The sequence below is a fragment of the Pezoporus occidentalis genome, unplaced genomic scaffold, assembly GCF_034315485.1.
Source record: "Pezoporus occidentalis ecotype Australia unplaced genomic scaffold, CSIRO_AGI_Poc_V1 ctg3, whole genome shotgun sequence".
Classification (NCBI taxonomy): Eukaryota; Metazoa; Chordata; class Aves; order Psittaciformes; family Psittacidae; genus Pezoporus; species Pezoporus occidentalis.
Window position 1 is genome coordinate 13,577,532 of NW_026914940.1, and position 26,033 is coordinate 13,603,564.

Sequence of the window (26,033 nt, forward strand, 5' to 3'; positions counted from 1 at the left end):
CGGTGGCTAGGCGGCGACCCGCGGCATGGCGGGGTAAGGCGCAGGCGCAGGCGCAGCGCGGCGCGCGGAGGGGGGGGCATTTTAACAGTAAACATCCTGTGATTTGAACGGCCGCTTTGGGCGGCAGGAAGGGCCGCGCCCGCCATCTTGTTTGTTTGAGTGAGCGGCTGGGCTCCGCGCGGCGGAGCGCAGCGGTCACCGGGCCAGGCCTCGCCAGCCGCCGCACCAGGGTAAGGAGCGGCTCCGGCCGCGCTTGCTCCCGCCCGTCGCCCCGGCTCGTTGTCGCCGTCCAGTAAGGGTCCTGGCAGGGGCCTGCAGCAGCCTGGCTGCTGGGGCGCTGCCGGCCCGCTCGGATTCGGCTGCCGGCCCCTTGCGGCCGTGCCCGGCCGCGCCGCCCTTTCGGCCGAGCCCTCTTGGAGGGTCGGGCGAGTGGCAGCAGACGGGGAGGGCCCGGGCCAGCCTGGAGCCCGGCTCTGGCGCTCCCCCGGAGGGCCCGGGTGGTTGTGGTGATCTTCCCGTGGTCAGGTGTAGTGAGGCACCGTCTGCGGCCGGGTAGAGCTTAGCGGGGGAGCACAGTGTGTCTCCAGGCAAGGCAGAGCGGGGTGTGCGCGGCGTGGTGGGGTCCCTGAGAGCCTGGAGCGATCTCCCTGTTTCCAGGGAAGAGCGAGTTCATGGGAGACGAGGCAGCAATGAGTTAGGATGCCATAGCCGGAATAATGTAACAGATCTTCGGCTGCTGGTTGGCAGAAGGGATGGTGTAGCTGCGGGGCTGCTGCAGACTGGGGAGGAGGGAGAGGAGCGGAGTTTCATCGGCCCGTGTTTCTGATGTAATTTAACTTCTCACTTGGATAAAGCACACTAGTGAATGCTTCTGCAGCCCCCGCTAGTAACATATAAACGGTTTTCTGGCACTCTGTTGGTTTGCAAATCAAAGCCCCCTTTAAAAATGCCTACCTCTTGAAAAAATAAGATCTTACTCTAGCAGCTTCTGTGGACACTCTTGATGTAAATTTGCTATAATTTTAAAGATTTCTCTCTGATTCTGAATGAAAGGCTTCTGTTAAATATAAAGCAGTGTCATGTTTCTGTCAGTAACAAAGGAAGTTGGGGTCACTATGACTTACTGGCACTGTTTAAGTGAAAATAGCTTTCTGTTAAACTTCAACACATGCAAGAAAATACTGTAAATTTGGAGAAGTTATCATTTAGGCCCACATTGTGTGAACTTGTGCAATAACCATACACTTTCATTAATCTCTTCCTCAGTAAACCTTGTTACATCAACAGTGGTGAAACATCAAAACATTAGTAGGGCCAGGCTTGCATTTTATTTCATGAAGTTTCATTTGTAAATACTTGTCATTCTGTGAAACTTGGAAACACAGCCTGCTGACCTGAAGTAACTGGGGGGGGGGGGGGGGGAAGGAAAAAAGGCAGAACAAAAAGTTAGTGAGACCTGCAATAAACTTAAATTACCACACAATTAAATCAGTTTTGTCTTGCTATCAGGGTCGCCGATACCATGGGATTTCCTAGAGAAATTAGAGTAGTTGCCTCAGTTAATACATGAGTTTCTTTGTTGCAAAATGTTAGAGAGTTGGTGTTTTTACGTTTGGGCTCTTTGGGTGAACAGTGCTGGAAAAGATGGAATAACATAATTCTATTCTCACATTCAACTTGCATACATTTAGAAAGTGTGTTAATGTATGGTTTCTGCAAGTGCATTAGTTTGACTTGGAGTTGCAGCAAATAGGCTAGGACAATCGAGATAGGGCCTAAAATGGAAGATTCTTTTCCACTGGATGAATGGGCATAGTGGATCTAAGGGCCAGGGCAGGACACCTGCTGATGTTTAGATGTGAAATAGAGGTGGGAGGAGTGAACAGTGTTCACAGGGTTTAGTAATCTCAAGCTCTGTGTAATAATTCTGTGTGATCTGCCTTTTGAATTAGTAACTTTAATGGGGTGCTGGTTCTAGCAGCTTGATTGTATAAGTGCATGATATCATAATGTAGAACAGTGAATGCAGTTCCTGTAAAGGGATGGTGCACTTTGAGCAGTTGAGAAACCTGGTAGGGCAACCTCAGCCACAGGATTTAAGACAGAAGGTTGGTGGAAAAAAACAGATCTGGAGACAAATGGAGAATGCTGTATGTGTTTATCAAAGGTATGCCAAGTTGGACTAGTTCACTTTCATCTTTTCAATAATTAATTTTGTCGACATAAGAAATAGAGGTGACTTGTCATTGAACTTCAGTAAAGCTGCAGGTGCCACAAAGAAATAGATTAAAATTCAGAAAAATGTGAATTAATAGAGAATTATTAAGGTGGTTGAAGGAACGGGATGAAATAAGGTGGTGGTGAAAAGAGGCATTGAGCTAGGAGTAAGGAGTTATTGGCAGTTGTGAAAATGGGTTCTGTGATGAATTTTAGGGTTTTTTCAGTGGCACCAGGTGCGCAGTATGCACATGGAACCTACTGGTGAGACAGCATTAATAAAAGCCCACACCACAAAAGCTTTAGACATGTAAGAAGGACTGTGAAGGATTAGGAGTTAAAATTTAAGAATTCTAAGTACAATTGCAGGGTCAGGGTAATCCTGCTGGACTTCCGAAGCTTGGCAGAGCCAACTTGGGCTGCTTCAGGTGCACAGGGTGAGCTCACTCTTCCCCACATGCCCCAGGGCTGGCTTGGCTTAGCAAAACAGAAACAGAGACAGCATAGGAAGAAAATGTGTGTAGGGAGGAACCAGGAGAGAAGAGAGACTGAAGGATGGCCTAAGAACAAATGAATTTAAATGACTGGCTGATTTTTACAGTGTAATATGGAAGTTGTCTGCTGATCAGTGGATGAATGTGGCTCTGGAGTAGCCTGAGTAGCAGAAATAGGTGACAATAAAACAAGACTGAACTTAACCTGTGAGCTGGCATGTGTATACATAGCCTGACCTAGCAGAGTAACAGGCAAGTGGATTTAATGGGCTAGAGTGAACCAGTCAAATAAAATTATGGTGAATGTTGTATCTGTTGTCTGCAATATTATTGTCAACTGTTAGTTCATTAACCTTCTTTCTGCATGACTTGAAGGATGGTACTCAAGCTACGGGAGAGTCCTTTTTCAGAGCTCACATAGGTAAATAGCTGTTCTAAGGTGCAGAAGGATTTCAAGACTTAGTATTTGTGAACTGATGGTCAAGATGAAGTTCATGGGTAGCATCTACCCAGTTTTCTTGCTTCTTCCACAGGATCAATTACCAGATTCTCAGATGGGAGGATGAAACGGGCAGATTCTGGATCAGACCCAATGTACTGGCTGTATTTTATTAGTTTTGCTTTAAGTGCTCAGTTATTTTTTGTATAGAATTATTGCCTTTTTTACACTTCTTAGAAATAAACATCTTGGAAATAAGATTATGCAGTCGTTAAAGACCAGTTTAGGCAGAGGAACCTGAGGGAAATTGTGGTACATGGAAGCAAATTTGAGTTTAATTAAATGCAAGGTTAAAGGCTTTTAAAAGCACAATTTGGCAAGATTGAGGATTTGATCCCACCTGGTCCTGTATGAGTGCATACTATTTTTGCCTCAGAGCAGTGCAAGCAAAACAGAAAAATTAGTACGTTCTTAAAGCAAACTTTTAAGTTCCTGGTTCACATCCAGTCGGTTTAAAAAATTAAGAGTTCTATTTTACCTTACAAGCTTTTCATAATCTATCAGCTACCCTTTTTCTTCTGAGGATTCTTATGAGTTGCTCTTGCAGCCAACGGCATATGTTCTACATGTCTGCATTAGCACTCTGCCACTCCAAAAAGCTTAGTTCCTTTAACATTCTTTCCAGCCTCAAATTATGCCAGAAAAATCTACTTCTTTTTTTATGCCACTGCATCAGCATACTGCCCTATGAATTAAAGATCAGACAAAAAGTCTGAAATAAAGAAAAGGTTTATCTGAAAAGAAAGACATAAATCTGGGGACAGTGAGAGCAGGCTTTGGAGCCATTGCCTTATCCTCTAAACAAGAGTGGCTCAGAACTGCGAAGGTGGGCTTTGTACCATTTATGGTACCCAGGTATTGCTATACAGAGCAGAGCATCCACTTGAATTTCCAAGTGGCAGAGGCTGATATTGTGACAGAAAATTAGTGCTTCATGGAATAAGGGTTGAATTTGTTAATAACAGTTCAGTTTAAAATACACTTTAAACTGTCTGTAGTCTGTCACTGTTTCTCTTCATGTGTTTTGCTATGGTGGGGCTTAAATAATGTATGAAGAGAAACAGACAACCTCGGTCAGAATCTAATTATTTTGGGGTCTTACTCCCTCCAAAAGTTCAGACAGCCTGCACGTGTAGTATTATTTATTCATTAGTCTTCCAAGCAAGTTCTAGGTTTGATCTATAGTTCCTGTGCTGGGTGGTAGTCAAACCTGGGAAACATCACAAGCACAGGTGACCCCTTACTGTTCCTGTGCCTTCCCTTGATACCATGGTTTTCAGCTTCTAGTCTTTGATTTCTTTGGTAAGGAAACATATGTTTTGAAATCCATTCATGCATGGTAAGCCTCCTTATGGGGAGTACTTTGCCTTGGATTATCAATTCTTTATAAGACAGAGGTTAATAATGTGTCAAATAAAAAGCTGTAAAATCACTAGCCCTGTTGTGATCCTAACACCTATTTTTGGGGGGGAACCTTGCTTCCTTTTAGATAGTCATTTGTCTTATGCTTGCATTAGCCTTGCTGTGTGGGATTTAAAGTGATAAGTTGTTTCTGAGTTGTCCAAATAGTATGTTTCATATTGGACAGTATATTCTCAGGGTTACAGTTAATTGTATGTTTGAAGGTTTGTGAATCCATGCTACATATTTTAGTGATTGTAAAACATTGCTGAATAATTGCCCCAAACTCCACGAATCAAAGTATGTTCTTCTGCAGCTGTTGTATTTAATGGAGTAATGCAAGCGTTTTTGTTAACTGTGTGTTTGTATTTTTCCCCGTTCCTCTTACTCAAGGGTAATTTACAGGCCTGCTGTTGCCAAAGCACTGCATGGTTGTGGTAGCAAGTTGAGATATCAGAATGCTGTGCTGCAAAGTTATGTCTCTGCATACACAAAAATACTGAGGCCTCTGAAAATGCACAAGGGATTGTCTGCTGGCTTTTGGGACAGTGTGGTGTCTTTCAAAAAACATGGTGTGAGAAGAAGCACAATACCTTCCTTTAGATAACTTTTATTGACTAAGAAGTTTTCCAAATTGTTCTGTTGTGCTTACTAGAAAACCTTTCTCATGGCCATCTCTGTGCAGTGTTGTCCTTGGCCTCCACACAGTCTCAAAAAATAAAAGTGGCTTTTTAACTTTTCGCTAATCTGCAGCTTTGTTACGACTCAAAGGTATTGACTTCACCCCTAAGAGTAGTTTAAATCCTTTCTATCTCCTGAGTTAACTCAAGCTGAAGGTGAACATGGCCTTTATTTCCTTTAAGTCCTCTCCACTGTGTACGTTCTTGTTTGTGAACAGAATCAGTGTCCAGTCTGTCATTAAGACAGGTAAGCTTGATAGTTCTGCTGTCTGAAAACTGTTCTGTTTAATGCAGCTGAAATTCATAGCTTTCATCATCTTGCATGTTGAAGAATACCTAAGAATGGGTACAAGTATGGAGTATGGTATCACTGTAATCTTCCATATGCTTTATATTTCTTCAAATCCCACTTGTCAAAACAAAAACCACCACCACCCCAACCCTGCCCCCCAGAATAATTGTAACTTTCAGAGAGGTTGAGCTCTGTTGTCCAGATATGAGATTGGCTTTGCTTCCACTAACAAGTAATGTCGGTGCTTCTCTTTCCCCTGTGTTTTTTTTTTTTTCTGGAAGTCACAATTGTGTTACTCCTTTTTTTTTTTTTCTTTTTTTTTTTTTGAAGTGTACCCTATAAGGAACAACAGGTCTGCCCTGCCTGCTTTGAAACTTGTTTCTTCTGCCTATAACTAAATTGGTATGGTTTAGGAATTAGCTTCTGGAGAATCTGTCTCTGGCTGTCGTGTTTACCAATGCTGTGTGTTTCCCTGTGTTCCCTCTATAGTTGTGTTGGCGTGCATTTGGGAAACACTGCATCTTTTTTTTTAATGGCTAGAAACTGGTGCTCCTTGCACTGTCTCTGCCCAGATTAAACTGCCCTGCTTTTACTGTTATGTTGCTGTGCTTCCTCTGATAGTTTTTCTGTAGGCATGGGTGAGATGAAATGCAGTAGTTGCATCTCTCCTGTTCTTTTCTTTTCCCTGGTTATGGATATTGCTGAAGAAAAAGCTGTTTGTGGAGAATCTTCCACCTCTTTAAAGCAAACTTTGTTTTCTCAGCTTGTAGTTGAACTGAATCATATACTTACCTCATGCATGAATTCAGCATCTTCAGATCAGAAGACATCATGCTGTTCTGCTTTCCCATGGTTTGATATGTTGGCATCTTACTAGTTGTAAGAAGGTAGTTCCTGCATAAATAGGTAAAAGGAAGCCTGTCCTTCTGGTGAAGGAGAAAGAGTAAAACTAAATCTTCAGAAGTTTGAGATAATGCAGTCAATTTTCTTCATATTTTTTATTCAAGTCTTGATAAAAATGTTAAGTGTTATTAGAAGGATTATGAAATGGAGAGAGTGTGTTCAGAAATGAAGATATAATTGTACTTTCTATAAGAAAATATGGTGAAATCCAAGAAGTTTAGAACTATGTGTTTTATAACACTGAATGTTTTACTGAAACCATGTAGAATATATACTGGTGTAGTATATTAGTAGCTACTGAATTAAGAGTGGAAAGGATTGAAAGTGGAAAGTAGGAAACCGCTGTGGACTGAGAAGTGAGACATGTTTGTGTTGTATGAGTTTGGTGTCATTACCATGAAGTTTAATATGTTAAAGTTTTGGGTTTTCCTTGCGGGATGGTAAAAATTTTTAAATTACGTAAATGGACGTTGGTTACTGTTCTTCCTGCTTTGTATTTCCTCTGCAATAAATATATATGCTATTACATGGCCACCACTTGTAAGTATTGGCTTTTTAAATAGCTTGAACAAATAGTCTGACCATAATGAAAGAAAAGCAAACCTGTGCTTTTCCTGCTGAGGATAAGGGGGTGTTTATAGGGATGTTGCTCTTACAGATCTTCTACAAAAAAGAACAACAAAACTGCCTTTCTCTTTGCAGGTTTGCACTTCGTTTTAGACATCTGGGACCATGTTCTATGCCCACTTTGTCCTCAGCAAGCGTGGGCCGCTTGCCAAAATCTGGCTGGCAGCCCACTGGGATAAGAAGCTGACCAAAGCCCACGTTTTTGAATGTAATCTGGAGAGCAGTGTGGAGAGTATCATTTCACCCAAGGTACCTGTTTTACACTGATGTAATGTTACCTTGTAGTAACAAGCGATTATGTGTACAGGTGGTAGTTACTGTTTGGGTCACTGATACGAATAAAATTTGTCAAGTTGTTACTGTAAAGGGTGGAAAGGTCTGTTCAGATGTGAAATAGTCCATTGACTCTCCGATTCTTAAGAGTATTTTCTTGTCAATTTTCTAATGCTGAAGTATTACGCAGTTAAGTTACCAAATGTTTTGCTTTATGTAAATAGGAGACTTGTATCTTGATGTACCATGTGTCATTTAGAAGCAAGTGTTTGGAAGAGGAAAGCCCAGGCTTTCTGACAAATAACTTTTGAAGGAATTTTGCTAAGACTCTTTCAGTACTGTTGTTACTGGGAGGTGTAGAAATAATATTTTAAGATAAGTTGTTTATGGTTGTTAACTGAAGTTCAAAGCATTTTTCTGCTTAGCTGCAACAAAAAGATCTGAAGTATCATAGTAGCTTGTAATGTTACTGGTTACATGAGGGTAGTTTGACATGCAGTAAAAATACTATACTAGTGTAAAAGCTTTTGAACCTTTTTCTCTGGTTTTCTGGGAAGTGAATAGAGAGCAACAAAACTGAATATAAGACTTCTGGATGGCTCTTGGGATTTTCTTTTTTTTTTTTTTCCGTCTTCATGAAATTTTCCATTGAAGAGCTAGGGGACTGATATGGTTGTGACTTTTGCCACTTAACAGGTGCCTAAATGTCTCGAAGGAACAGCAACTATTTGAAAAAGAAAACTTATTTTTATCTTTCGGTACAAACATGAAGTGTTTCTATAATGCTACTCTGGATTTTGAAGAACTGCAAAGCATAAGCAAGAACTGTACAGTACAATCATAGAGATGCTCTTCTAGAGCAGTGATTTGCTTCAGTGTCAACTCTGGAGGGATTTAGAAAGATTATGATAATGTTTATGGCATCACAAGTGAGCTGCAGCATTCTTGCAGGAAAAGGAAAATAGGCACACTTTTGTACGTTTAACTCTGTGGAACACTTTCATTAGCTGGAATGTTAGACACTGTATACAACACAGGTTTTGAATTTTTAGAGTTTGAGGTTAAACCCCTATGCCCTCTATGGCTTAATCATTCTAGGAGGCAATTTTCCATGTACCCTTCATCACAAGTCTCGTGCTCTTTCACACTAAAGTACTTAAGAATTGAGTCCTTCCCTGAAATCTTTTTAATCAGTTTTCTGTTCCTACAGCAGATACTTGATTACATAGTAAAGCAGTGAGTTTAAAGAGGAAAGAAACTAACTTGTTTTAATGTGGCAGTGCTTGTTTATGGATGCCCCACATCTTCCAATATTTTTCTCTGGTTTTCTCCTTAACTGCAGGACAGAAGATGGAGAGGTAACAGGTATCAGTTTTTAACCAAATTTTACTTGAATTGTAATTTATGACTGTCCTTTCCCCCACCCCCAATAAAAATAACAAAGATATCAGAAATAGATACTGTAAAATGGGGTTTGCTATGTCACTTTTTTTTTTTTTTATTGTACTAGACAGAGCAGTGTTTGGGAATTCCTGGAGTGAGATGCTGTTAATTCATGGATGACCTGGCAAATATCAGTCAGTAATATATAGAGTATCATCTTGAACTGTCAACTTTGTATTCATTCATTCTTTAGTTTTCTGCTGATTTTTACACTTGGTTTGGATATTTGATGTTACTTGTGCAAAACCAACTGAAATTTCAATATAGGGAAAAAAAAAGTGAGGCCACATCTAATTCACTGGTTGTGCAATTTGTTTTTAGGTGAAGATGGCACTTCGAACCTCAGGACATCTCTTACTAGGCGTTGTTAGAATCTACCACAGGAAAGCAAAATATCTTCTTGCAGACTGTAATGAGGCTTTCATTAAGATTAAGATGGCTTTTCGTCCAGGTATCTGTCTTTAAGCACTCTCTGAAAAGTAACATTGTTTATATAAAGATAAGTATTAATAAGGTATACAATTCTGTCTTCCTGTCTCTGTAGAAGAATTGCATGCAGTTCTTTCTACATGATTAAAGAAGTTCTTCAGCACAGTTTCAGTCCACTGTGTGACTGAGTTGTATGCTAAAAAACATCTTTTGTGTTCTGAAAGAAAACTTTAGTGCTGATTCACTAAATCTCAGTTATGATTTTGGCTGTTGTTGGTGTATAAATGGAAATATGCTGCATGGTTTTTACCTTCTGTCATGAGTCTGTAAAAGGTCAGTTGCATGCACTGAATAGAAGCACAGACAGCAGCTTGTTTCCATCAAGGGCGAAGAATGCCTAGCCATGAGTTACAGAAGAAATATAGAAGTAAGCTGGGTTTTTATTTTTACCTCCTTCATGTTTTAGTTTCTGGAAATAATGTGAACTGTATTGTGTGCAACAAAGATATTTTCCCTTTTGTATGTGCAGCACACAACTTCTCCTTTATATAGTTGCTTACTCTTAAGTTTTTTTTCCATGAAGATGTGGAGCCATATTAATAACTGAAATGATTTTCCATACAGCAGTTCATTACTTGGCTAACACGCAGTTGATAGTTTTCTTTCATTTTGGCCTGGGAAACTTTTTTCCAGCTGTGGCAGTGATGCTGCTGGATACTCACAGCTGCTGAATCACATTCTACCTTTTTAAGTTTGTGAGTAACTTTTTCTTTAAAAGCAGTGCTTTAAAGGAAGACCTTTTTGGTTTTGGGTTTTGTTTTTTTTTTTTGAAAGGCAATTCTTGAAAGCCAGTGCCACAGTAAATTTGAGGAAAGTGAAGGTATATCATTCTTTTATCTTCTTTTCCCAGTCTCCATTTTGTGATTCAGGCATTGAACTTTATGTAGCTTTCAGTTGCAATTTGTTGACCGTTGCAGATTTTTTGTTTACTATTGCATTTAAGTGCCCCCGGTGATCATATCATAAATTTGTCTAATTTCATAAAGTAATTTGTTTTCCCAGTTTTTCCACTCCTAACAGAGGGTGTGTAGAAGGTGAAGCACCTTAAAACAAGGCTAACAGAACATGGCATGCTGACCTGAAACAAGTTGAGGCACTTGTCTTTGTTCCCAGTTTATCAGCTTTGTGATTTAGACATTGTCTTGACCCTGTCTGCGCTGAGAATCATTTACATGTTTTATTTTAAGCAGCCAACAGCTAAAAATACTGAATAGCCCTGAAAGGATGGACTAGGGTTTCTTCACTCCTAGCCAAGTTCCAGGATGAGTAAACTACAGACTCATGCTTCTTCCTGGTCTCTCTAGACTGTGGCTCTTTGCTTGTTCATTGCAGAAGGAAACGTGGTGGGCAGAGTATTTCTGAAGTAGCTGTACCTCAGAGTTGCCTGTGTTATGTGGGTCAGAAGGCAGAAAGTAGATCTCAAATGTTCTTCAAGTTACAGAAGAAATTGAACCTTCATTTCCCATGCACTTTTAAGTGTCCTGACCTCTAAGCCTTTGAATAAAAGAGAGGCTCCAACTATTGGCACTATTCTTATGTGATGCCTAATCATGCACTCAGAATGCCCACTGAATAGTAGATTATACATCTCAGGAGGGAAAGAAAAGGTATGTATGTGGTTTAGGTAATCCAGCTCTTCTAAATGCAGAAATCTAGGAGTTTGTGCAGCCCAGGTACAGTCAGTACTGTGCTGGGACTTTCAGAGCTCATTGAACTGACTGAATCACTGCTTTAACCAAAACAGACTGCTGTGTTGTTGCTGCTGTACCCAAAACAATGGGACTAACTAGATCATCTAGATCTTCATGATAATCTGATTATGTAGCAGGTTACCTGCATAGTGTTTTGATGACGCGCAATGCCTCTTTTGGCTGAACAGCTCTGCAATGGGCTACAGAAATGTTATCCAGTGATTTGAGGCTTCCAGGGTCATACGAAACAGGGCAAGGGCTTGAGGGTATATATTCTGAATTTAGACTGAATCTCAATTCTAACATTACCTAAGGTTTCTTCATAGGTGTCTAGCATCAATTCAGTTCATCAGTTTAAAGACAAGAAACTCATGCAGAGAAAACAGTACTGAAGGCAGAGGGGGAAAATGCTGTCCTTTTAAGGAGTGGGAACTTATGTCTGAGTGTTCTCTGCAGGGGTTGTCGATTTGCCTGAGGAAAACAGAGAGGCTGCTTACAATGCTATTACCTTACCTGAGGAATTTCATGATTTTGACCAACCACTTCCGGATCTAGAGTAAGCTTGGGCTGCTTTTTTGTTTGGTTTTTCTTTTATTTCCATGCAAATGATGTCTGGTTTTAGTTAAGGAGAGCTTGATTTTAAACAGCAAAAGCCTTGCCAAACTAAAGAAATCCAGTCTGTAGGAAACTTGTATCCTTAAGCCTTTTGCTACACCAAGGAAGTACACCATCATCTTTGCATTGATTTGAGGTTCATAGTAGCATGTAATTTTAACTGAAGCTAAAGCTGTCCATACAGAAGCTTTTAAGAAACTCAGATACGCATTGTTATTTCCTTCTTTCTCTGTGCAAGGCATCACATATATTCTCAGGTTAGACAAGATTAGTTTTATGGAGATGTCTGTAGTGGCACTTTCAATTCTTAGAACTTTTTAATACTGATTGGTGGCTTGTGAACATAGTAACAAGTGTACAACTTGAATTGTTTGTTACCCTGTTGGATTATTCATAATGGAATTTCTGGGATACAGTTTGCTTTACTCAATGTTCTGTCTGGTTTATATTTCAGATTAATTTGAAACCGCATAAAAATTCTGTGGTCTTCTAAGAAATGGACCTTAACACACCACAGAGTGTTAACCTGGCACTGCTACTAGATAGATTTATGATAAATTAATATACTAATAGCTTTTGACATTTGAAGGCGGGGGGGGGGGGGGGGGGGGGGGGTATCTTTTCTTGCCTGTTAATTTGGCCTTTAAAACTGGTGACCCTGACATAGCAAGGGGTAAGGGAGGCTCCTGATACGTCTCCCAGAAGCTAATGCAATTTGGATAATAGGTTTTAATTGTGAATTGTCTGACTGGTTTAAGTAATGTTTTCTATTCTGTATCCACTATCAGGTTTTTCATTCATTGATTGAAGCGTGTAGTGTACTACTTAGAAGCCCATTTCACATTTCTCTAAGCAGGCTTTATCTGTTCTTCATTTTTAATAATTGGCTTCTCTTTGTTTAAGTGACATTGATGTGGCCCAACAGTTCAGTTTGAACCAGAGTAGAGTGGAAGAAATCACAATGAGAGAAGAAGTGGGCAACATCAGTATCCTCCAAGATAACGACTTTGGTAAAAATCTTGTGTATTACTATGTGTTACTAAGCTGGTTTTGGTAACTGTAAAGTTACAGTTTTGCAATTGCAATGGATTCCCAACAAAACAGGTCCAAAATGTTGTGTTTCTGTACATTAATTTTTAGTTTGTTCATGTCAGTTTTTCCTCTTAATTTCAGCAAGCTTTTAGCTGCTTATGTAAAGCTGAAGAATCATAGCATCAACTATGTTGGAAAAGACCTATAAGATCATCAAGTCCAAATACAGTAAAGAGTATTCAGTCAAGTTGATTAGTGAAGTACTATGTCAATTACAATTTTCAAAATGTGCTGTGAATATGAAGTCAGCTGTTGCTTTAATCATAGGCATGTTTCCAATCAGAAACTGTTAGGAGATTTCTAAAGCTAAAGCAGTTATGGCCAGTAGTTTATTTCTTTCAGTATCTTCTGAAGGACAGTATTCTAAGATCTGAATTAAAGCCTGAAGACAGTTGTTGCACTTGAATATCTAATTTCCAGAGTATACAAATGTAATCCATAATTTAGTAATCTTTTTGAAAGTATGATCTAGGTATTGATGGTGGTATTGGCTTGCTCTCTATACATGAAGCCCAAACTCAAGGCATAAAGTACAACTTTTTTTTAATTCCTTGGAATTCTTTGGTTTCAGTGCAGCTAAATTTTAGTAGGATCTTGCTGAAATCAATTCACATAATAAAATTCTTTGAAGAGGAGATGGTTATTTTTATAATTGCTTGAACAGTATTTTCCCTGTGGTGTTGTTGGGCACTATTCCTTATATCTTGTCATTAACTTCAAGTAAGATAACTTGAAATGGTCTTGCATATGGGCCTTTGATGAGCTAGGTCTCTTCCATCTTGGTTCTTTAGTGTTTATGTCAGTGAAATTGTATCTTTGCAGGTGACTTTGGGATGGATGATCGTGAGATGATGAGAGAAGGTAGTGCATTTGAGGATGACATGCTAGTGAGCACCAGTGCTTCCAATCTCCTACTGGAACCTGAACAGAGCACCAGTCACCTCAATGAGAAATCTAATCACCTGGAATATGAAGACCAATACAAAGATGATAATTTTGGAGAAGGAAATGATGGTGGAATATTGGGTATGTTTGAGAAATTTGTTTTTCCTCTGTTCTATCTTCTGCCTCAATAATTAGCTCTGAGGGGAAGCAGGGAGGGAGGGTGTTTCCTTTGTTGACAAGGTCCCTCTAAGTTGCGTCTTCAGTAGTGGGAATCTGTTTTGAGACTGCTACTGTGATACAGTACACAGATGATGTGTAGCATGTTAAGTGTTGGCATATTCCAAATGAAGTAAAATGAAATCATCCTGAGTTTTTACCATTCCGTAACATTCTTTGGACAAAATATTGTACTCTTCTTGTTCTTTGACCCCTTCCAAGGGTTTAATTAATATGTTGAGAATTGTATCAAGTGCTTCTTTGTGAACTACTAAGAAACTAGTAAGATGCAAGTATGTGGAATGTGCATTGTAATAAAGGCTATCTGTAACCTCAAAATTTGAGCAGAAATGTGCCTTGAAAAAGAACTAATTGCTTTTATGTCAGCTTTGAAAGTATAGCTTTCTTTAACCTTTGCGTTATCTTTATCTGTGTTGTCATGAGTTTGTTTATACTTGTTTCATGAGTTTCTGGATGCAAAACCGATTGTTTCGTATGGTTTTCAGATGATAAACTTCTCAGTAATAATGATGGTGGTATTTTTGATGACCCACCTGCACTCTCAGAAAGTGGAGTGATGATGCCAGAGCAGCCTCCTCATGATGATATGGATGATGATGATAATGTATCAAGTGAGTATGATCGAGGGCTAGGTCTGGAATTACTTGTTCTAAACAAATTTAATTGGGATCCTGATTTATAGAATAATAGAATAGGTATTCCTTAAAAAACACATTGAGCTCGAAGGTATGAAATGTGGTAAACCACTTTAAGGTGTGGAGGAGGGCATTGTCAGGATCCAATTGGAGAAAACCCCAGTGTTGGACCCTTTCTCGTTTGTGATCCCAAGAGGGAAATTAAGATGCAAACAAGGTCAAGTATTGTTGATCAGTTGGCTTGTTAAAAAAAGACAATTATTATTAAAAAGGGAAATTACTGTAATAAAGGGCATAGCAGTAGGACAGATTGGGGAAAAAAGTAGAAAATGAGGCAAGAATTTGGGATGCAGAGGGAGAGATAGTCACCACCATGGATCTAGTAGTGTCCTGGGGATCCACTGTCATCAGTGGTGGGAGTTCTTCAGGGTTTATAGTCAGTATCAGGGCAGTGTCCCCCAAGAGTCTGTAGTAGTCGTTGGAGGTGGGTGTTCTCGTGGAGTTTGTCCCCTTGAAGGCACCCTTGGAGGTGTCCTGATGGAGCTGCCCTCAGGGCGATGTCTTGTGGATGGTGTCCATAGTAGTCATCAGCGGAGAGTGTCCTCACAGAGGTGTCCTTTTGAAGTCATCTTCATGGCAAAGGCTTTTTTTTTTTTTGTGATTACCTTTTCCCCCTTCTATAGTGAGTTGGGGGGAGTACCTCTGTTCTCCATGTCAGGTATTTGTCATGGTTTAAGCCCAGCCAGTAACTTGGAACCATGCAGCCACTCACTCATTCCCCCCACTCCCAGAGGTATGGGGAGGAGAATTGAAAGAATGTAAATCCCACAGGTTGAGATAAGAACAGTCCAGTAACTAAGGTGTAACATAAAACTACTACTGCTACCACCAATAATAATAATAATGCTAAAGGAAATAAAATAACAGTGGGAGAGAATACAATTGCTCGCTACTCACCGACTGATACCCAGCCGGACCCCAGCAGTGATCTGGGCCTTCCAGGTATCTCCCCACAGTTTATATACTAGGCATGACGTGCTGTGGTATGGAATACCCCTTTGGCTAGTTTGGGTCAGGTGTCCTATCTCTGCTTCCTCCTGGCTTCCCATGCCCCTCCTCACTGGCAGAGCGTGAGACTGAGAAAGTCCCTGATGGGAGTAAGCATTACTTAGCAATGACTGAAAACATCGGTGTTATGAGCACTTTTCTCAGGCTAAAGTAAAAAACACAGCACTGCACCAGCTACTAAGGAGAAAAATGACTGCTATAGCTGAACCCAGGACAGTATTAAACATTCCTGGTGGACCAGTTTCCCTGGTCTTGCAGCCAGCTCTTCAACTGCATGTGCCTGCAGCAAATCTGGGGGTAATGGGCAGTAGTTCCTCACACCTCGAGATAATGGAGTCTTATCTCAGCTCTTTCCTGCTCATCCCTCAGGCAATGGATGAGTGGTGTCCCATTTCACCTCCTCACACCCTTTTCCCAGGCAGTGGATACTGGAGTCTTAACTCCTCCCACCCATCTCTGAGACAATGGAACGGTGGAATTCCATCTCAGCTTCTCATAGGAATAGGATCCATCTCTCACAGGCATGGGAAGGGTAGCACAGTTTCTTAATGTTTTGACATAGTGAAAGATACTTGTTCTAATTGGCAGTGGGTGGACCAGACAGCCCAGACTCGGTAGATCCAGTTGAACCATTACCAACTATGACCGATCAGACAACACTTGTCCCCAATGAAGAGGAAGCTTTTGCTCTGGAGCCTATTGATATAACTGGTGAGTACGCAATTTGTGGGTGCTCTACTTGGGTCATCAGAGACCACCTTAGTTTCATGGAGTGGAAATGAATGTCTAGCACTGCTGCTGACTCTAGTTCTCAGTTGAAAGAGAAAGCAGACCAAGTGCTGTATTTCTTCTATTCTAACCATAGCCTTCGGGCACTTTCCACATAGGTACCTTACACTGATGGTCTAAGCTGATCCTAGTTTGTAGTTTCTGCAGTCAGTGTGTGCAGCAGCATGATACTGTAGCTTTTGGTAAACATGCTGCTTAAAATACAGTGCATTGGAATAGAACTTACCATGTCTTTAATTCTAATGCAGTATCTGTAGTGCAGCACAATTATGTTTGATGGCCAGGAGTGACTGTTTATACCAAGAATGAGAGCTCTTCTGGTGACTGATAGCTTTAATGAATTGATGATTTCTGGAGATGCATCTGTAGTTGATGTTCTTCTAAATAGTAAATTCCTTGTCTTTTTCTCTAATGCAAGACACTCTATTATTTTAACTGGATCATCAGAAACAGATCCCTGTTTTATTGAAAAAAAATTATAAAAGATTTGGAAAAAATGTAGTTTGTCCTGTGTTTTCAGACTGAACTCCAGGCCAGATTTACTGCTTGGCCAATTTAAAAGGCCCTAGCGCTGCCCCCTGGTGGCAAGCTAGCAGCAGAGGTCCTAGCTGATCAGCTGGGGCCAGCAAAGACAGCGTTTGCCAGAGCTTCAGGGTCTGCTGCAGAGTGCCAGGCTGTAAGCAATTTGCAGTAAAGTCATTCTAGAGCAGGATGAGAGGTACAGGTAAGATAACCACCCACATTAACACTACCAAAGCACAGATAGGGCGTAGGGGAAAAATTTGGTGGCATTTTAACTCTTTGGTCAGAGGGGCCTTACTTCTCAAGGGTTTGCTCCTGAAGATCACCAGCCTGACAAGCAAACCATGAGGGAGGGAGGCAGATGAGGACATTGAGGCTTAGGTAGATTTAGAAGAACTACGTGTACACATGGAAGGGTTTGTAGGTTCTGGTACAGCATTCATAGTGTTTGACCCTTAACTAGGGCTTGCAGCTTTTCATTCCTTCTCACAAAGCTAACATTGCCTTAGATTCTTGAGGCAGCATTATACATGGGCAGATAACACCTATAGAGAACCTGCAGGATTATTGCACAGTGCTGTGTCTGTTTGAGTTAACCTTTATTACTCTCTAAAAATCTCAACAGTCAAGGAAACCAAAGCAAAGAGGAAGAGAAAGCTGATTGTGGACAGTGTGAAAGAACTGGATAGCAAGACTATTCGAGCCCAGTTAAGTGACTATTCTGACATTGTTACTACGTTGGACTTGGCACCTCCTACTAAGAAGCTGATGATGTGGAAAGAAACCGGTGGTGTTGAAAAGCTTTTCTCTCTGCCTGCTCAGCCTTTGTGGAATAACAGGCTACTGAAGGTAATGGCTTTGTGCAGGCTCATTTCTAAATGGACTATATTCAGGATTGTGCCTCATATATAATAAACATCAGCATATGAATAGCAATGTGATAGCAGTATTTATAATTTTAAAAAGTCATTAAAACAACTAAGATAACACTAGCGCTTAAAATAGTTATCAGTTACAGAAATAAATTACCTTTTTTGTTAAATGTTACTACTGTTGGAAAGGAGCATAAAGAATGGGAAAGGAAATGGCCCATAATAGCTTGTTTTGAAATGAAATTAAGTGACACTGAGAACTACAGTAGTGATTAACATCACCTTTCCCTGTAGCTCTTTACTCGTTGTCTTACACCCCTGGTACCAGAAGACCTAAGAAAGAGGAGGAAAGGTGGAGAAGCTGACAACCTTGATGAGTTCCTTAAAGACTTTGAAAACCCAGAGGTTCCCAGAGAGGAACAGCAACAACAGCAACAGCAGCAACGAGATGTCATTGGTTTGTGTCTTGTCAAAGATGCTCTGCTTTCTGTCAGAGCTTATTTTTGACTCTTCTGTTTGTGCTTTGTATTAAGTCACCAAAGATTATGAATGAAGCAAAGAGCTTTGTAATACACAGCCTGTGACTTAAAATAGCCTGTTTTCCTAGAAGCACAAGACAATTAGAGTTTGATCCAGTAGGCTAAATGGATGTTGGATTGGGTTGTATGCACATCTGTACCAGTTCTGTTCACAATGGTGCCAAAGCTATTCAGGCTGTTAAAAGAGTGCTCAATTCTAAATCAATAGCAGGTTGGACTTAGCAATGTAATTTGAAGCTTTACAAAGTATCTAAAACTGGGTTTGTTCTGTAACATAGATGAACCTATTTTGGAAGAACCAAGTCGTTTGCAAGAATCAATGATGGAAGGCAGCCGAACCAACCTGGATGACTCTGTAATGCCACCGCCACCACCTCAGACTGGTGTTAAGCGCAAACTACAGCAAGTAGAACCAGAGCCAGTGTTACCTGTGAGTAAGATTTTTTGATTTTATTTTCAATATAAGAATGAAAAGTGATACAGATTTGAGGCACCAGTTTTCTGCGGTGATGTGAACATGCTGGAGTAGTATCAGAATCTATGGCCCTGGGTAGTCTTTGTGGTGTTTTACCTAAATGCTTCAGTAAGATTTGCACTTAAAATGCAGGTAGGATAAAGAAAGGGTGCTGTCTCCTCCAGAAAATAGCCTTTAAGGAGAAAGGTGTATGGCTTACAAAGCTATTAAGTTCTGTTTGGCAAGTGTGTATGAGCAGCTTTCACTGATGAAGAAAGAATTGTGTTAGCTGTACAGCTTCCTTTTAAAGATAGTCCTGATGTTCTACAATTAAGGGTTCGAAAGATAATTTTGATTTTTAGGAAAGATTTCCTAGTTGACTTATGAGTAGGCTTGGAAACTAGTTCAAATCTTTCTCTTCTGTAAAAGCTATGATACAGTATGAAAGATAACCATGTTTGTGAAGTGGGGGGAAATGGGCAAAACGAAAGGTGTATTCCTTTTCTGAATGCTTACTTGGTGAGAGCATTCCTGGTTTATGCTGTCTTGTGTGTGGTATTCTTTAACCCCGCTTTCACAAGTTTCTTGGCGAACAGGTCATTTGCTGTAGAATGAGACTGTTGGATATTACATTATCTTACCAAAAAAAGTGGCAGGTGCTGCTCCTCTTGGCCATGTGATTGGATGAAATTGGCATTAACTGTACTTTGTGGTGCCATTGGTGTGTGTTGGGAATTCTTTGATCATGCCAACCAGATCAGGCCTCTAGCAGTAGCAGTATATTCTACCTGTAGCAGTATCTGCTCTGTGTCTCTAAAAAGTTACTTTGAGGTATTTTAGAGTAGAAAGAGTGTAAAACAGTTTCCAGGTGTCATGGTAACTTTACTGGCAAACACTTAACTAAGCATAGATTCAGGGGGGGAGAATAATTTTATTAAAACTGAATATATAAATCCTTTTAAACTGCTTTTCTGGATTTTCTTGGTAAAAATATCTTCTGAGGAATGAGACCCGATTACCAAAGTCACTCATGCATTTTGAGAAATTTAACAAAGTACCTACATCTTAATTCCTTCATGCTTGTCTTGCACAGACCATAATTTTGATAGCTTGAAGATACGTTGTTCCAGTGAGTTAAAATGTGTTTGTGTAGCACTACATCTGGTTACATGGGATTTTAAAGTTGCATGAGCTGATCCAAGAAATGAGATCAGTAGTTTGGGTGGTGGACTAAGTGAAGTTTATTGGAAAGCCTTTTTCCTTATAGTGGTGTCATAATTTTTGGTTTGAATGGAATGTAAAAGATTAAAAATACATCTGTGGACAGCAAAACAAATTACTTTATGTGCTTCAAAACTGAAAAGTTCTGACAAATGGCTCAGATTTAGAGACCTGGGTTTTGTGAAAGTGGTTTATAGCATCAGCATTCTATTGTAAAAGCACTGATAAGTGATGCTGCTGGTTTAACTGTATTGTGTACTCTTAAAGCATCCACCATCACAACAGCTGGAAATGCCACCTGTAGAAATGCCTCCAGAGGAGCCCCAAAACATCTGCCAGCTAATACCAGAGCTAGAACTTCTGCCAGAAAAAGAGAAGGAGAAGGAAAAGGAGAAAGAGGAGGAGGAAGAAGAGGAGGTAAGAAATCTTATCTGGAAAGGGTTTGTGTGTTCCTCAGCACTGATTGACTTTGGAATCATTAACTGGCATAAGAAATAAATCTTTAGTCCTTACTTGGGAAACTAAATCTACATTTCCAAAGGTTCTAAATATGGATTTAAAAATTATTCTGTGACCATTTTGTATTATTTATATTATTCTGTTTTATAAATTGCGTATACATTCTTCTTTGAATTAGAGGGTTCTCCTATTCTCACATATGGTTAGATTAAACCACTGTATATATTTATGATGCCTTATATGGGAAGTTTTGACAATTTTATGGTTCCATTTCAAATAATTGATGCCAGTTCCTAGATGTAGATTTTTGTAAGAAAACCATTGATGTTCTAAAATGTGATAACTGAAGCTGTTTCTTAGCAACAATATTTAATATTCTGTGGATATCAAGCCAAACTTCATTGATTGCTTTCATTTTACACCCAAAATACATAATATTAAACTAGGTTTTGAACTGTTTTATTGTTGGAGAAGGAATGTATCTGGACATGTGAAGTTACCCTCTATAAGAAGTCACATATACAAAGAAATGTGAATTACATCAGTCAAGATGATTTCCCTAACAGCGTAAATAGCTGTTAGAGCATTTTCAGTTGGAAGTGATCTACAACAATCATCTAGTCCAACTGCCTGACACTTCATGATGTTGCTTTTAAAATACGTAACACATCTTCCATAAACAAGTACTATTTTGTGTAGGTGAGTGTTTCATAGGACATGGGGAGCTGAGTCATAACACCTGCTGGTCTTTGCAGCTTTTAGCAATAACCTGTTTTCTTTTCAGTAGTTCTGGTTCCAAAGTGAAATGTGAATATATCTATGTTTATTAATGTTTGCAATGTAAAAAGCACTGTTAGTACTGTGTTCAGTGCTAGAAATTCTAGATTGGAAGGAAGGGTTTCTTCTCATTCATCTGTCATGACTGAACTTCTCTGTTTTACTAATTCTCAGCATAACATTTTGAGGTATAATCATCATGGTAGGCAACCTTGCTACAGTACATCAGCTTAGATCTGTCTTCCTCCATCCCACTTCCTGCCTCTCCTGGATGTATCGTGCAACTCAAATTGTCTAAACTTTCTGGCTTGATGAAAAGAAAAAGCTGCAGTGATATCTATATATCCTCTTTCATTGCATAACTCGGTGGATGAAAGATTGTTTTGTAAATGCATGAATTTTGGCTACTTGCAGGAGGAAGATGGCACAGGGGGTGATCAGGATCAAGAAGAAAGGAGATGGAACAAGAGGACTCAACAAATGCTTCATGGACTTCAGGTACACGTGATCATTTGCTTCTCTTAAAGTAGCCTTTGATGCTTCTGACCGAAGTAGGAAGGTTAAGAATGAGCTTTCTTTGCAGTAGATGTTACAGACTTAAAAATACCAGTTCTGTTGTTTTGGTTTTTTTTGGGGCGGGGGCGGGGGGGGGGATGCTTGTAATTGATTAAATCATACTATAATTGTCATTCTTTTTCCAAAGAACATTTGAAGTTCAGTTTTTTTCTTTAAGAGTTTTTCAACGTTTATGTCCTCACTTGGTGTTCAAGAAAGTGGAAATTCAGATTTTAAAATAATTGGGTTTGTGTTTTTAATGAAACCTTAGCACCTGTGACTTAGTGCTGTGTTACCCTGAGCAAACCCCAACAAGGTGTAGGGATAAAACCCTGTTACAGAATGTTTAGTCTCAGCTAGGCTAGTTTGAAAACTTCCATGCTACGATAAGCTGAATTTATAAAAACTATGGGAATCTGACCTTGGCTAAGGTGCAGTGTTACTTTTCAGCATGTGGCTTTGGTCTGTACAGACAGATAATCTTTGTAGGATGGATTCTTGCTTGTTTTTTTTCTGATAACACCCCATATATACACTTACGTGCAAACTGCTGTCCATTTGCATCTAGGTTTCTGTGTGTGTACTTCATATATTCTTGGACTACCTTTGCCTTTCAGTCTAGTTTCTGGTTCCTACCCTTTGTTCCCTTAAACATTTTGGCAGCTCCTGAGATTCCATTGTCACTGAAGTGTTTCAGTTCTGTCTCAGAGCTGGTTTTGTTTTCCATCTTTGCTTTTTGGTGACATTGATAGGCTCTGTATCTGCTGATATAAGCTCATTGTCATTATTGTGTCTCTGAACTTCCAGTATAGTGAACTGGGTGCAGCAATGCTGCAGAGCTTTCAGTGTGATGAGATTAAGTAGTATTCTGTGTTCTATTAAGCTTCTCAAAAGTCTGATATAACCAAGCAGAAGCTTTACAGTTCTGGAAAATCTTACTAGAGTTGTATTGTAAGAATTACTCCTTACTTCACACAACAATAAAATTTTAATTTGAAACTCCTAAATAGCCCTTAGGACACCTAAGTAAAACTTAATTTAAGTACCTTCACAGTGTAAACTGATGTGATTTAAGTTCCTTTGCACAGCTGCATGAATTCTGCTAGTAAGATTGTTTTAAACTGTGGTTGTGGCTTAACCCTGGTAATGGGCTCAGCCCCACATAGCCATTTGCTCACTCCTTCCTGTTGGGATGAGGGAGAGAATTACAGGGGTAAAAGCAAGAAAATGTAGGTTGAGGTAAAGGTGGTTTAATAGGTAAAGTATCTGCAAGCAAGGCAAAACAAGGAATTCATTCATTGCTTCCCAACAGCAGGCAGACATCTAGCCATTTCCAAGAAAGTAGGGCTTCACTGCATGTAATGGTTACTTAAGAAGACAAATGCTGTAACCCCAAATGTGTGCACACATCCCTCTTGTTTTCCCCTGGCTATTACTGCAGAGCATGACTTCATGTGGTATGGAATATCCCTTTGGTCAGCTGGGGGCACCATGAGCTGCTGTGAGGAAAGTTAACTCTGTCCCAGCCCAAACCAGTACAACTGTTGCCTAAAAGCAGTTTTTCAAGTGTGCAGATGTTCAGTTGGTAATGTTGTGTAATGTTTTCCTCACCGAATGTTTCATCACAGTTTCTGAAAAGAGCTTTAGAATTCTCTTTGCACCATGTGTAGCTTTTTTCTTCTCTTCTTTCAATTCTCTTCAATATGCCCCAAAGAGCATTGCACTGGATGGCTGAAACATTAAGTCTGTAATGAGATTTGAAGTTAAAATCTGTTTAATATAAAGTAATTTGGTTTGGCCAGCCGAATGTCTTTTCATCTAGTAGATATTCCAGAGCAGACAGTTCTGTTTTGAATTGAGGGCGTCAGTTGTTGTTCTTGCCAGCAAACAGATGTATTTTCCTGAATATTTAAATATGCTGGCCAAGACTTTGAAAAAAGTATAAGTGACTTTGGGTAATTCAGCTTCAGACAAACGGGCGAGCTTTAGAAATAAACAGGCTTTCACGTTGGGGAAAATGAGGCATTTTAAAGAGCCTGAGCTCTGGAAATCTTGTTTCAGACAACAGGTCATTATTATTATTTGTTTTGGAGGGTTTTTTTTTATTTGAGAAATAAAACAGGATATATTCCCCCCCCCCCCGCAGTTCAAAAGTCTTTGTCCTGTAGTTAGAAAGGACTGGCTTAGCTCTTGGTGCAGAAGAAAAGCTAGTGCCATACTGCAGTTTTTCTGGAATAAGTTCAAGACTGATTTTTATTGGCACATCCCTGTGAAGCCGCCTTGGTTTCATTTAGGTAAGATCCATATAGAAGTTTCCATGTACATGTTGTGATGTCCCCATCCAATATCATGTCCTTCCCAGAGTCCTGGGGGTGACAACAACCAGAATCTTGCCAACAGGCATTCTTCTTTGTATGTAGTCCTTTATTTAACTTGTGGTATCGATGTTCGTGTTTTTCAGAGAGCTCTTGCGAAGACTGGAGCAGAATCCATCAGTTTGCTCGAGCTGTGCAGAAATACAAATAGAAAACAAGCAGCTGCCAAATTCTACAGTTTCCTGGTACTTAAAAAGCAGCAAGCTATTGAGCTGACACAGGAGGAGCCTTACAGCGACATCATTGCAACACCTGGTCCCAGATTTCATATCATTTGAATGGTTAGATACAGCAGAGCTAGTGTTTCCTTTCACTAGTGCATACGTGTATTGCCCCATCTGTAGGGCCCAGAAGACCATTGCAGAGAATTTAGATTTCATTGTCTGTATAAAGTCCTTGGTTTTTCTTTTTGGGTTATTTTGGTTTTTTGTATTTTAAATCTACCACTTAAATTTTTAGTGAAATTGCTGGGGTGGGTGGCTTGAGTTCCAACTGCAGAAACCAGATGGCTCAAGGACCCAGATGAAGATTGTTTAACAGCTCGGAGCAGATGTGTGCAATATTGGTGCATGTAATGTTGAGTATCAATGAAAATGTCTTACAATAATTTGACTAGCTGATTCAATAGTGATATTTTTAACCTATACAAGTAAACCAGAATGGCCAGCCTCTTGTCTGATTAAAAACTTTGCCAAACTCATCTAAAATGTTCAGTCTGCTTCTCATAGTAGTGGGTTTTTCCACCCTTCTCTAGATCTTTGTGCATACCATGGGTCTCTCAAAGCTGCCAATATGAAAGGTAGTGCCTGATCCGTCAGCTTGCGTTCTCACTGCATTTTTGCAGTCAGATTTTTTTGTAGCCCTTAATGCTAAAGGGAAACAAGTGTCTGTGGAAAGCCCTTCCTCTGTGTGATCCTGTTGCATACACAGAAGGACAGAACACGTGGCAAGCATTTTAGATGAAACATTCCCTTTCACTTGTCACCTCATGATGGTCCACTACTGATAATGGCTGATTACTGTTAATAAGCATCATGTGAAAACTCTGTAGTAATTTCATTTTCATTTTGAAGACCTCAAAATGCTTTAGGTTTGTTAGAGGTGTATATAAACTCCAGACTTTTTAAAACAGACTTCTAGATTGTAAATTATCTGATTTTTATTAAGCAGGCATATGAAGACATGATTAAGAGAAGTAGAACAGTTTGCCTTTGTAGAAAGGCTAAATTCAGATGCTGCCTGTACTGAAAGGGCAACAAACTTGAATATACAGTACAAACAGGCACAGTTCCACTTAATTGTGTAGGGTGTTAATGGCTCTTGGGATATATTTATGGTTTTAGTATCAGTTCTTCCAATAATGCGCACTCCTGTGTTCAAAACATTTTATCAGTTTGGCAAAAGAAGTCCCACTTGATTTTGCTTGCAGAGAATGAAGCTTTACTGCTAGACCAGGTAGCACCAGAAATATATGTGAATATAATACTGATAATGGAAACCTGTCTTAACTTTTCTTAGGGCAAAATTATTCACACTGAAGGTTCTGGTTTTAATGTTGGCACTTTTGTGAAATAATTTTGGGACTCTTGAAAATTCAGTGTATCCTCAACTGTAAAATTATGTGAATGTTTAAAAAAAAAAAAAAGCTGAGACTACATGATGACCATGTTTTAATAATCCTTGAAAAAGTTAATTGTATAAAGTTACTGCAGCTTTATTTTCAACATGATGTGCCTGTAAAACCATGGTTTTCCCCTTTGTAAAAAGAGACATTGTAGATAACTTGAATGTTTAATTATAGAAAAGGTCATTAGTTTCTTGTTACACATTTTTAGTCTGGTTTTGTTGCTTTTCAGGGTTGATATTCTTGGAAATAGTTGATGCTGTTATGTATAACTTTTCTAATAAAAGTTGTGTTATAAGCTGTTA

At 39.7% G+C, this 26,033-nt stretch overlaps 1 protein-coding gene across 1 annotated transcript; it reads left to right on the forward strand.

Annotated features, from left to right (window-relative positions):
• Positions 1 to 94: 94 nt before the first annotated feature.
• Positions 95 to 26,033, forward strand: RAD21 (RAD21 cohesin complex component). The gene is made up of 14 exons (XM_062627134.1): positions 95 to 230; positions 7,189 to 7,362; positions 9,151 to 9,280; positions 11,466 to 11,565; positions 12,528 to 12,634; positions 13,539 to 13,742; positions 14,324 to 14,449; positions 16,130 to 16,252; positions 17,478 to 17,701; positions 18,019 to 18,181; positions 18,542 to 18,693; positions 20,206 to 20,355; positions 21,589 to 21,672; positions 24,191 to 26,033. Exons 2-14 carry the CDS (start codon positions 7,219 to 7,221, stop codon positions 24,380 to 24,382), a joined length of 1,899 nt encoding a protein of 632 aa, XP_062483118.1. The 5' UTR covers positions 95 to 230; positions 7,189 to 7,218; the 3' UTR covers positions 24,383 to 26,033.